The sequence below is a fragment of the Salmo salar genome, chromosome 05 (assembly GCF_965601325.2).
Source record: "Salmo salar chromosome 05, fSalSal1, whole genome shotgun sequence".
NCBI lineage: Eukaryota > Metazoa > Chordata > Actinopteri > Salmoniformes > Salmonidae > Salmo > Salmo salar.
This window is the reverse complement of record NC_138295.1, coordinates 1,015,001-1,027,500: the sequence shown is the minus strand read 5'-3', so window position 1 is coordinate 1,027,500 and position 12,500 is coordinate 1,015,001. Positions and strand designations below refer to the sequence as shown.

At 48.6% G+C, this 12,500-nt stretch overlaps 1 protein-coding gene across 1 annotated transcript in view; it reads left to right on the top strand.

The window, feature by feature from the left end:
* LOC106604087 (plastin-3) overlaps positions 1-12,500 on the top strand; it is a 64,644-nt gene that overhangs the window by 29,728 nt on the left and 22,416 nt on the right. Inside the window, exon 9 of the mRNA XM_082974991.1 lies at positions 1,134-1,229. Within this exon, the coding sequence (XP_082831117.1) occupies positions 1,134-1,229 (96 nt within the window). The remainder of the gene's footprint in view (positions 1-1,133; positions 1,230-12,500) is intronic.

Genomic DNA, 12,500 nt, shown 5'->3' with positions numbered 1-12,500 from the left:
CACTGTGTTCTTGGGGACCTTCAATGCTGCAGAATTGTTTTGGTACCCTTCCCCAGATCTGTGCATCGACACAATCCTGTTTCGGAACTCAACGACAATTCCTTCAACCTCATGGCTTGGTTTTTGCTGTTACATGCGCTGTCAACTGTGGGACCTTATATAGACAGGTGTGTGCCTTTCCAAATCATGTCCAGTCAATTGAATTTACCACAGGTGGACTCCAATCAAGTTGTAGAAACATCTCAAAGATGATCAATGGAAACAGGATGCACCTGAGCTCAATTTACAGTCTCATAGCAAAGGGTCTGAATACTGATGTAAATACGGTATTTCTGTTTAAAAAAATATATAAATGAGAATATTTGTCATCGTGGGGTATTGTGATGTCATCATGGGGTATTGTGATGTCATCGTGGGGTATTGTGATGTCATCGTGGGGTATTGTGATGTCATCGTGGGGTATTGTGTTGTCATCGTGGGGTATTGTGATGTCATCATGGGGTATTGTGATGTCATCGTGGGGTATTGTGATGTCATCGTGGGGTATTGTGATGTCATCGTGGGGTATTGTGATGTCATCGTGGGGTATTGTGATGTCATCATGGGGTATTGTGTCTCATTTATCTGTCTCTATCTCCCTGTCTGTCTCCCTCTGTCTCATTTATCTGTATCCCGGTCTGTCTCCCTTTGTCTCATTTATCTGTCTACCTGTCTGTCTCTGTCTCTCTTTCCCTGTCTGTCTCTGTCTCATTTCTCTGTCTCTCTCTCCCTGTCTGTCTCTGTCTAATGTCTCTGTCTACCTGTCTGTCTAATGTCTCTGTCTCTGTCTAATGTCCCTGTCTAATGTCTCTGTCTACCTATCTGTCTCTGTCGAAAGTCTCTGTCTAATGTCTCTGTCTCTGTCTAATGTATCTGTGTGTCTCCTGCCATGCTTCAGACAGTATCAGACTTCTTTAACTTAGTGAAGGTACCTTAACGAATTTTACACTCTCTTTGACATCAACGTCCTTCCTTATGATTTAATGTATTTCTCTGATTTCAATTCCCGGGATGTTTATATGTTCTGTGTTTTCCTGAGGAGTATAACACAGTGTTTCCTAGCTGGAGAGTAACTCTGTGTCTGTCTCCTGCAGGACTCCAGGGCTTACTATCACCTGCTGAACATGATCGCTCCTGACGGCAGCAAAGAGGGCGAGCAGCGAATTGAGATCAACATGTCTGGATACAATGTGAGTCAAATCAAAATCAAAATCAAATCAAATGTGAGTTCCCCTTTAAATCAACATGTCTGGATACAATGTGAGTTCCCCTTTAAATCAACATGTCTGGATACAATGTGAGTCCCCCTTTAAATCAACATGTCTGGATACAATGTGAGTTCCCCTTTAAATCAACATGTCTGGATACAATGTGAGTCAAATCAAAATCAAAATCAAATCAAATGTGAGTCCCCCTTTAAATCAACATGTCTGGATACAATGTGAGTTCCCCTTTAAATCAACATGTCTGGATACAATGTGAGTTCCCCTTTAAATCAACATGTCTGGATACAATGTGTGTTCCTCTTTAAATCAACATGTGTGTATGTGTGTGTGTGTTCCACATCACTGTGAGTGATTTAGATAGCCTCTGTAGGACTGTAATATTGTAATGGCCCTTCACAGCTGCTGTAGCCTTACCCTCAGAGCTCCAGGTGTTGTAGACCTACCCTCAGAGCTCCAGGTGTTGTAGCCCTACCCTCAGAGCCCCAGGTGTTGTAGACCTACCCTCAGAGCTCCAGGTGTTGTAGCCCTACCCTCAGAGCTCCAGGTGTTGTAGCCCTACCCTCAGAGCTCCAGCTGCTGTAGCCCTACCCTCAGAGCTCCAGGTGTTGTAGCCCTACCCTCAGAGCTCCAGGTGTTGTAGCCCTACCCTCAGAGCTCCAGGTGTTGTAGCACCTACCCTCAGAGCCCCAGGTGTTTCCAGCCACTACGCTCTCAGAGCCGCAGTACCCTCCGAGCCCAGGTGTTTCCAGCCACTACGTTCTCTGTAGCCCTACCCTCAGAGCTCCAGGTGTTTCCAGCCACTCCGTTCAGCCTACCCTCAGAGCTCCAGGTGTTTCCAGCCACTACGTTCTCTGTAGCCCTACCCTCAGAGCTCCAGGTGTTTCCAGCCACTACGTTCTCTGTAGCCCTACCCTCAGAGCTCCAGGTGTTTCCAGCCACTCCGTTCAGCCTACCCTCAGAGCCCCAGGTGTTCCCAGCCACTACGTTCTCTGTAGCCCTACCCTCAGAGCTCCAGGTGTTTCCAGCCACTACGTTCTCTGTAGCCCTACCCTCAGAGCTCCAGGTGTTTCCAGCCACTACGTTCTCTGTAGCCCTACCCTCAGAGCTCCAGGTGTTTCCAGCCACTCCGTTCAGCCTACCCTCAGAGCTCCAGGTGTTTCCAGCCACTACGTTCTCTGTAGCCCTACCCTCAGAGCTCCAGGTGTTTCCAGCCACTACGTTCTCTGTAGCCCTACCCTCAGAGCTCCAGGTGTTTCCAGCCACTACGTTCTCTGTAGCCCTACCCTCAGAGCTCCAGGTGTTTCCAGCCACTACGTTCTCTGTAGCCCTACCCTCAGAGCTCCAGGTGTTCCCAGCCACTACGTTCTCTGTAGCCCTACCCTCAGAGCTCCAGGTGTTTCCAGCCACTACGTTCTCTGTAGCCCTAACCTCAGAGCTCAAGGTGTTTCCAGCCACTCCGTTCAGCCTACCCTCAGAGCCCCAGGTGTTTCCAGCCACTACGTTCTCTGTAGCCCTACCCTCAGAGCTCCAGGTGTTTCCAGCCACTACGTTCTCTGTAGCCCTACCCTCAGAGCTCCAGGTGTTGTAGCCCTACCCTCAGAGCCCCAGGTGTTTCCAGCCACTACGTTCTCTGTAGCCCTACCCTCAGAGCTCCAGGTGATGTAGCCCTACCCTCAGAGCTCCAGGTGTTGTAGCCCTACCCTCAGAGCTCCAGGTGTTGTAGCCCTACCCTCAGAGCTCCAGGTGTTGTAGCACCTACCCTCAGAGCTCCAGGTGTTTCCAGCCACTACGTTCTCTGTAGCCCTACCCTCAGAGCCGCAGGTGTTGTAGCCCTACCCTCAGAGCTCCAGGTGTTTCCAGCCACTACGTTCTCTGTAGCCCTACCCTCAGAGCTCCAGGTGTTGTAGCCCTACCCTCAGAGCTCCAGGTGTTTCCAGCCACTACGTTCTCTGTAGCCCTACCCTCAGAGCTCCAGGTGTTTCCAGCCACTACGTTCTCTGTAGCCCTACCCTCAGAGCTCCAGGTGTTTCCAGCCACTACGTTCTCTGTAGCCCTACCCTCAGAGCTCCAGGTGTTTCCAGCCACTACGTTCTCTGTAGCCCTACCCTCAGAGCTCCAGGTGTTTCCAGCCACTACGTTCTCTGTAGCCCTACCCTCAGAGCCCCAGGTGTTTCCAGCCACTACGTTCTCTGTAGCCCTACCCTCAGAGCTCCAGGTGTTTCCAGCCACTCCGTTCAGCCTTCCCTCAGAGCTCCAGGTGTTTCCAGCCACTACGTTCTCTGTAGCCCTACCCTCAGAGCTCCAGGTGTTTCCAGCCACTAAGTTCTCTGTAGCCCTACCCTCAGAGCCGCAGGTGTTGTAGCCCTACCCTCAGAGCTCCAGGTGTTTCCAGCCACTACGTTCTCTGTAGCCCTACCCTCAGAGCTCCAGGTGTTGTAGCCCTACCCTCAGAGCTCCAGGTGTTTCCAGCCACTACGTTCTCTGTAGCCCTACCCTCAGAGCTCCAGGTGTTTCCAGCCACTACGTTCTCTGTAGCCCTACCCTCAGAGCTCCAGGTGTTTCCAGCCACTACGTTCTCTGTAGCCCTACCCTCAGAGCTCAAGGTGTTTCCAGCCACTACGTTCTCTGTAGCCCTACCCTCAGAGCTCCAGGTGATTCCAGCCACTACGTTCTCTGTAGCCCTACCCTCAGAGCCCCAGGTGTTTCCAGCCACTACGTTCTCTGTAGCCCTACCCTCAGAGCTCCAGGTGTTTACAGCCACTCCGTTCAGCCTTCCCTCAGAGCTCCAGGTGTTTCCAGCCACTACGTTCTCTGTAGCCCTACCCTCAGAGCTCCAGGTGTTGTAGCCCTACCCTCAGAGCTCCAGGTGTTTCCAGCCACTACGTTCTCTGTAGCCCTACCCTCAGAGCTCCAGGTGTTTCCAGCCACTCCGTTCAGCCTAAACTCAGAGCTCCAGGTGTTTCCAGCCACTCCGTTCAGCCTACCCTCAGAGCTCCAGGTGTTTCCAGCCACTACGTTCTCTGTAGCCCTACCCTCAGAGCTCCAGGTGTTTCCAGCCACTACGTTCTCTGTAGCCCTACCCTCAGAGCTCCAGGTGTTTCCAGCCACTCCGTTCAGCCTACCCTCAGAGCCCCAGGTGTTTCCAGCCACTACGTTCTCTGTAGCCCTACCCTCAGAGCTCCAGGTGTTTCCAGCCACTACGTTCTCTGTAGCCCTACCCTCAGAGCTCCAGGTGTTTCCAGCCACTACGTTCTCTGTAGCCCTACCCTCAGAGCTCCAGGTGTTTCCAGCCACTCCGTTCAGCCTACCCTCAGAGCCCCAGGTGTTTCCAGCCACTACGTTCTCTGTAGCCATACCCTCAGAGCTCCAGGTGTTTCCAGCCACTACGTTCTCTGTAGCTCTACCCTCAGAGCTCCAGGTGTTTCCAGCCACTACGTTCTCTGTAGCCCTACCCTCAGAGCTCCAGGTGTTTCCAGCCACTCCGTTCAGCCTACCCTCAGAGCTCCAGGTGTTTCCAGCCACTCCGTTCAGCCTACCCTCAGAGCTCCAGGTGTTTCCAGCCACTACGTTCTCTGTAGCCCTACCCTCAGAGCTCCAGGTGTTTCCAGCCACTACGTTCTCTTTAGCCCTACCCTCAGAGCTCCAGGTGTTTCCAGCCACTCCGTTCAGCCTACCCTCAGAGCCCCAGCTGTTCCCAGCCACTACGTTCTCTGTAGCCCTACCCTCAGAGCTCCAGGTGTTTCCAGCCACTACGTTCTCTGTAGCCCTACCCTCAGAGCTCAAGGTGTTTCCAGCCACTCCATTCAGCCTACCCTCAGAGCCCCAGGTGTTTCCAGCCACTACGTTCTCTGTAGCCATACCCTCAGAGCTCCAGGTGTTTCCAGCCACTACGTTCTCTGTAGCTCTACCCTCAGAGCTCCAGGTGTTTCCAGCCACTACGTTCTCTGTAGCCCTACCCTCAGAGCCCCAGGTGTTTTTTAGCCACTACGTTCTCTGTAGCCCTACCCTCAGAGCCCCAGGTGTTTCCAGCCACTACGTTCTCTGTAGCCCTACCCTCAGAGCTCCATGTGTTTCCAGCCACTACATTCTCTGTAGCCCTACCCTCAGAGCTCCAGGTGTTTCCAGCCACTACGTTCTCTGTAGCCCTACCCTCAGAGCTCCAGGTGTTTCCAGCCACTACGTTCTCTGTAGCCCTACCCTCAGAGCTCCAGGTGTTTCCAGCCACTCCGTTCTCTGTAGCCCTACCCTCAGAGCTCCAGGTGTTGTAGCCCTACCCTCAGAGCTCCAGGTGTTGTAGCCCTACCCTCAGAGCTCCAGGTGTTTCCAGCCACTACGTTCTCTGTAGCCCTACCCTCAGAGCTCCAGGTGTTTCCAGCCACTCCGTTCTCTGTAGCCCTACCCTCAGAGCTCCAGGTGTTTCCAGCCACTACGTTCTCTGTAGCCCTACCCTCAGAGCTCCAGGTGTGTCCAGCCACTACGTTCTCTGTAGCCCTACCCTCAGAGCTCCAGGTGTTTCCAGCCACTACGTTCTCTGTAGCCCTACCCTCAGAGCTCCAGGTGTTGTAGCCCTACCCTCAGAGCTCCAGGTAATGTAGCCCTACCCTCAGAGCTCCAGGTGCATCCAGCCACTCCGTTCTCTGTAGCCCTACCCTCAGAGCTCCAGGTGTTTCCAGCCACTCCGTTCTCTGTAGCCCTACCCTCAGAGCTCCAGGTGATGTAGCCCTACCCTCAGAGCTCCAGGTGTATCCAGCCACTCCATTCTCTGTAGCCCTACCCTCAGAGCCCCAGGTGTTTCCAGCCACTCCGTTCAGCCTACCCTCAGAGCTCCAGGTGATGTATCCCTACCCTCAGAGCTCCAGGTGATGTAGCCCTACCCTCAGAGCTCCAGGTGTTTCCAGCCACTCCGTTCGGTCAGCTCTTTCTCTGGGCCTTTGTTGTGTTTGTTGCTTTGTCTACCAAGCTTCTGCAAATAGCTCATTGTTTTGAAGTCTATGAGTTGGAGTGTTGTCTGAAACAGAACAGTCCTTTTCCTGTTTATTGATAACGTTATGCCGCTATGCCAGCTTGTTGTCCTGTTTATTGATAACGTTATGCCAGCTTGTTGTGCTGTTTATTGATAACGTTATGCCGTTATGCCAGCTTGTTGTCCTGTTTATTGATAACGTTATGCCAGCTTGTTGTGCTGTTTATTGATAACGTTATGCCAGCTTGTTGTGCTGTTTATTGATAACGTTATGCCAGCTTGTTGTGCTGTTTATTGATAACGTTATGCCAGCTTGTTGTGCTGTTTATTGATAACGTTATGCCAGCTTGTTGTGCTGTTTATTGATAACGTTATGCCAGCTTGTTCTACTGATGTGGTGTACCTAAAATAACATATTAATAATAATAATACATATGAAAAAAAGTAACAAATAATTGAAGAGCAGCAGTAAAATAACAATAGGGAGGCTATATACAGGGGGTACCGGTACAGAGTCAATGTGGAGGCTATATACAGGGGTACCGGTACAGAGTCAATGTGGAGGCTATATACAGGGGGTACCGGTACAGAGTCAATGTGGAGGCTATATACAGGGGGTACCGGTACAGAGTCAACGTGGAGGCTATATACAGGGGGTACCGGTACAGAGTCAATGTGGAGGCTATATACAGGGGGTACCGGTACAGAGTGAATGTGGAGGGGCAACGGTTAGTCGAGGTAATTCAGGTAATATGTACATGTAGGTAGAGTTATTAAAGTGACTATGCATAGATAATAACAGAGAGTAGAAGCAGTGTAAAATGGGGGTGAATATAAATAGTCTGGGTAGCCATTTGATTAGATGTTCAGGAGTCTTGTGGCTTGGGGGTAGAAGCTGTTTAGAAGCCTCTTGGTACTAGACTTGGCGCTCCGGTACCGCTTGCTGTGTGGTAGCAGAGAGAACAGTCTATGACTGGGGTGGCTGGAGTCTTTGACCATTTTTAGGGCCTTCCTCTGACACCGCCTGGTATAGAGGTCCTGGATGACAGGGAACTCGGCCCCAGTGATGTAAGATGCTCTCAGTGGTGCAGCTGTAGAACTTTTTGAGGACTTGAGGACCACATCTTTTTAGCCTCCTGATGGTGAAGAGGCGTTGTCGTGCCCTCTTCACGACTGTGTGGATGTGTGTGGACCATGATAATTCCTTAGTGATGCAGAGCTATTGCTCGCCGGAGGTAGAGTATCTCATGATAAGCTGTAGACCACACTACCTACCTAGAGAGTTTTCAATCTTATTTTTTTGTAGTTGTTTACAAACCACCACAGTCAAAAGCTGGCACTAAGATAGCATTGAAATGAGCTGTATTACGCCATAAGCAAACAGGATAACGCTCACCCAGAGGTAGCGCTCCTAGTGGCCGGGGACATTAATGCAAATTTCTATCTGCATGTTAAATGTGCAACCAGAGAAAAAAAAACTCTGGATCACCTTTACTCCACACACAGAGACACATACAAAGCTCTCCATTTGGCAAGTCTGACCATAATTCTATCCTCCTGATTCCTGCTTACAAGCAAAAACTAAAGCAGGAAGCACCATTGACTAGATCAATAAGAAAGTGGTCAAATGAAGCAGATGCTAAACTACAGGACTGTTTTGCACAGACTGGAATATGTTCTGGGATTCCTCCGATGGCATTGAGGAGTACACCACAGTCATTGGCTTCATCAATAAGTGCATCGATGATGTCGTCCCCACAGTGACCGTACGTACATACCCCAACCAGAAGCCATGGATTACAGGCAACATCCTCACTGAGCTAAAGGCTAGAGCTGCCGCTTTCAAGGAGCAGGACTCTAACCCGGAAGCTTATAAGAAATCCCGCTATGCCCTCAGACGAACCATCAAACAGACAAAGCTTCAATACAGGACTAAGATCGAATCGTACTACACCGGCTCTGACATTCGTCGGATGTGGCAGGGCCTGCAAACTATTACAGACTACAAAGGGAAGCACAGCCGAGAGCTGCCCAGTGACACGAGCCTACCGGACGAGCTAAACTACTTCTATGCTCGCTTCGTGGCAAATAACACTGAAACATGCATGAGAGCACCAGATGTTCCGTAAGACTGTGTGATCACGCTCTCCGCAGCCGATGTGAGTAAGACCTTTATACAGGTCAACATTCACAGGGCCGCAGAGCCAGACGAATTACCAGGACGTGTACTGCGAGCATGCGCTGACCAACTGGCAAGTGTCTTCACTGACATTTTCAACCTCTCCCTGTCTGAGTCTGTAATACCAACATGTTTTAAGCAGACCACCATAGTGCCTGTGCTCAAGAACACTAAGGCAACCTGAAAACACTAAGGCCTTGAAAATGGTCAAAGACTCCAGCCACCATGGTTATAGACTGCTCTCTCTGCTACCGCACGGCAAGCGGTACCGGAGCGCCAAGTCTAGGTCCAAGAGGCTTCTAAATAGCTTCTACCCCCAAGCCATAAGACTCCTGAACATCTAGTCAAATGGCTACCCAGGCTATTTGCATTGCCACCCCCCTCTCCCCCTCTCCACACCACTGCTACTCACTGTTGTTATCATCTATGCATAGTCACTTTAATAACTCTACCTACATGTACATATTACCTCAACTAACCGGTGCCCCTGCACATTGACTCTGTATCGGTACCCCCTGTATATAGCCTGCACATTGACTCTGTATCGGTATCCCCCTGTATATAGCCTCCACATTGACTCTGTACCGGTACCCCCTGTATATAGCCTCCACATTGACTCTGTACCGGTACCCCCTGTATATAGCCTCCACATTGACTCTGTACCGGTACCCCCTGTATATAGCCTCCACATTGACTCTGTATCGGTATCCCCCTGTATATAGCCTCCACATTGACTCTGTACCGGTACCCCCTGTATATAGCCTGCACATTGACTCTGTATCGGTACCCCCTGTATATAGCCTCCACATTGACTCTGTACCGGTACCCCCTGTATATAGCCTCCACATTGACTCTGTACCGGTACCCCCTGTATATAGCCTCCACATTGACTCTGTACCGGTACCCCCTGTATATAGCCTCCACATTGACTCTGTACCGGTACCCCCTGTATATAGCCTCCACATTGACTCTGTACCGGTACCCCCTGTATATAGCCTCCACATTGACTCTGTACCGGTACCCCCTGTATATAGCCTCCACATTGACACTGTACCGGTACCCCCTGTATATAGCCTCCACATTGACTCTGTACCGGTACCCCCTGTATATAGCCTCCACATTGACTCTGTACCGGTACCCCCTGTATATAGCCTCCACATTGACTCTGTACCGGTACCCCCTGTATATAGCCTCCACATTGACTCTGTACCGGTACCCCCTGTATATAGCCTCCACATTGACTCTGTACCGGTACCCCCTGTATATAGCCTCCACATTGACTCTGTACCGGTACCCCCTGTATATAGCCTCCACATTGACTCTGTACTGGTACCCCCTGTATATAGCCTCCACATTGACTCTGTACCGGTACCCCCTGTATATAGCCTCCACATTGACTCTGTACCGGTACCCCCTGTATATAGCCTCCACATTGACTCTGTACCGGTACCCCCTGTATATAGCCTCCACATTGACTCTGTACTGGTACCCCCTGTATATAGCCTCCACATTGACTCTGTACCGGTCCCCCCTGTATATAGCCTCCACATTGTTATTTTACTGCTGCTCTTTAATTATTTGTTACTTTTATTTCTTTTTTAAAATATATTTTTTAAAACTGCATTGTAAGTAAGCATTTCACTGTAAGGCCTACTACACCTGTTGTATTCAGCATTTCACTGTGAGGTCTACTACACCTGTTGTATTCAGCATTTCACTGTAAGGTCACTGAGGACGCGTGGCTACTACACCTGTTGTATTCAGCATTTCACTATAAGGTCTACTACACCTGTTGTATTCAGCATTTCACTGTGAGGTCTACTACACCTGTTGTATTCAGCATTTCACTGTGAGGTCTACTACACCTGTTGTATTCAGCATTTCACTGTGAGGTCTACTACACCTGTTGTATTCAGCATTTCACTGTAAGGTCTACTACACCTGTTGTATTCAGCATTTCACTGTGAGGTCTACTACACCTGTTGTATTCAGCATTTCACTGTGAGGTCTACTACACCTGTTGTATTCAGCATTTCACTGTGAGGTCTACTACACCTGTTGTATTCAGCATTTCACTGTGAGGTCTACTACACCTGTTGTATTCAGCATTTCACTGTGAGGTCTACTACACCTGTTGTATTCAGCATTTCACTGTGAGGTCTACTACACCTGTTGTATTCAGCATTTCACTGTGAGGTCTACTACACCTGTTGTATTCAGCATTTCACTGTGAGGTCTACTACACCTGCTGCAGCTCCGTGAGGTCTACTACACCTGTGTATTCAGCATTTCACTGTGAGGTCTACTACACCTGCTGTATTCAGCATTTCACTGTGAGGTCTACTACACCTGTTGTATTCAGCATTTCACTGTGAGGTCCCCCGCTGATTCAGCATTTCACTGTGAGGTCTACTACACCTGTTGTATTCAGCATTTCACTGTGAGGCAGGGGCGAAAATCTGATATCAACTTTGGAGGGGACAATTACATGAAATTTTCTCAAGAGCAGTTCCTGAGGGGGACACCAAAAGTAGTGCTGTAACACATAGCCTACATTGTAATATGGTAAATGTATATTGAGGAACCAAAGAAATAAGGTGTTTGCCGTACTCCTAACTACCGGTACCCAAAACTACACAACTAATCACAACAGCAATACCATTGCCTTTAACAAATCTTAGTTCAGTCACCAGTTTAAGTTGAGAGTGGGGTATCCATGGCATTTTCCAATTATGTAACTATTTTACAAGTCAAAAAATGTTAGAACCTTTCATAATGTTGCCAAACAAAGACTCAACAAACTTACCTGAGACTCCCTGTCTCTGCCAGTCTGTCCCTGCATATCTGTCCCCAACTCTGCTGTCTGTGTGCCATCTGTTGCCTGCTCTGCCTAATGACATCATTGTGAAACATTTCCATTAGAATTTCATTTCTTTCTTATGAACATTTTCTCAACTAGTCTTTGAGATATTAGGCTACTAGGGTTCTTACTTTGCGTTTTGGTGTACTGAAAAATACTCTGATGTCCGTCTTTTATTTTTCTGCCATTTTTCTACCTGGCTGGCTACACACACACACAGTGTGTAGGTTATTTACAGTAGGAGATGGGTTTCTATCATCTTATCTTTTATCATTCTATTTGGGCTTCGATTTAAAAGGTAGCTAGCAAATGTGAAACGGATTAAAATGACAAGAGTTGACAGCTGTATGAGTTCACCATTTACACAACATATGCTGCAACCTTTTGTAATTTTAATAGTTTGTTTCATATTGGCTGGCTTCCAACAATAGCTGAATTTGCAAAGCTAGCGAGCACCAATTCTGTTTCAGTGGTGTTTGCTATAATCTTTGCTACCCGGGTTAAATAAAGGTGAAATTAAATAAATAAAAGTTCACTTGCGACAATTTAGCTTTTGCAACGAGACCATTAAATATATTTAAGACAATGGTAGAAGAGAGTGTAGTTCTGTTCAGTTTGGATTTCAGTTTATCGCTAACCTTATCACAGGGACTTTGAAGCACTAACTTACATCATCTGCATGCTGATCTTGGAATAAATTGACGATAGCAAAGATTCCATCTTTGACGACGCCACATAAATGGAATAGGTACTAGCTAGCTTAATAGTTAATATTTGCGCGCTAGCTCTGCATATTCAGCTAGTGTGTGTGCGCGATTGACTGGATTAACCTCACGCCAGTTACGTGCATTGAGTGCCTTTCAGACAGTAGATACGACCTCTCTGTTACCTAGTAAGCTAAGGAACTGGCAGTGGATCAAACCATTGTGAGGCAAAGAGTGGGGGGGTTGCAATCTTTTGAAACTTAAAAACGCACTATTAAGTGTCTATAATCAGCACAATTGCTTTCATTGCGTATTATTAATATTATTTAAATTACATAGTTATGTTTCAGTGATATATTGGGGGGGACAAATCATATTTTTCCCAGGATGGGGGGGTCGTGTCCCCCCCGTCCCCCCCGGGATTTCCGCCCCTGCTGTGAGGTCTACTACACCTGTTGTATTCAGCATTTCACTGTGAGGTCTACTACACCTGTTGTATTCAGCATTTCACTGTGAGGTCTACTACACC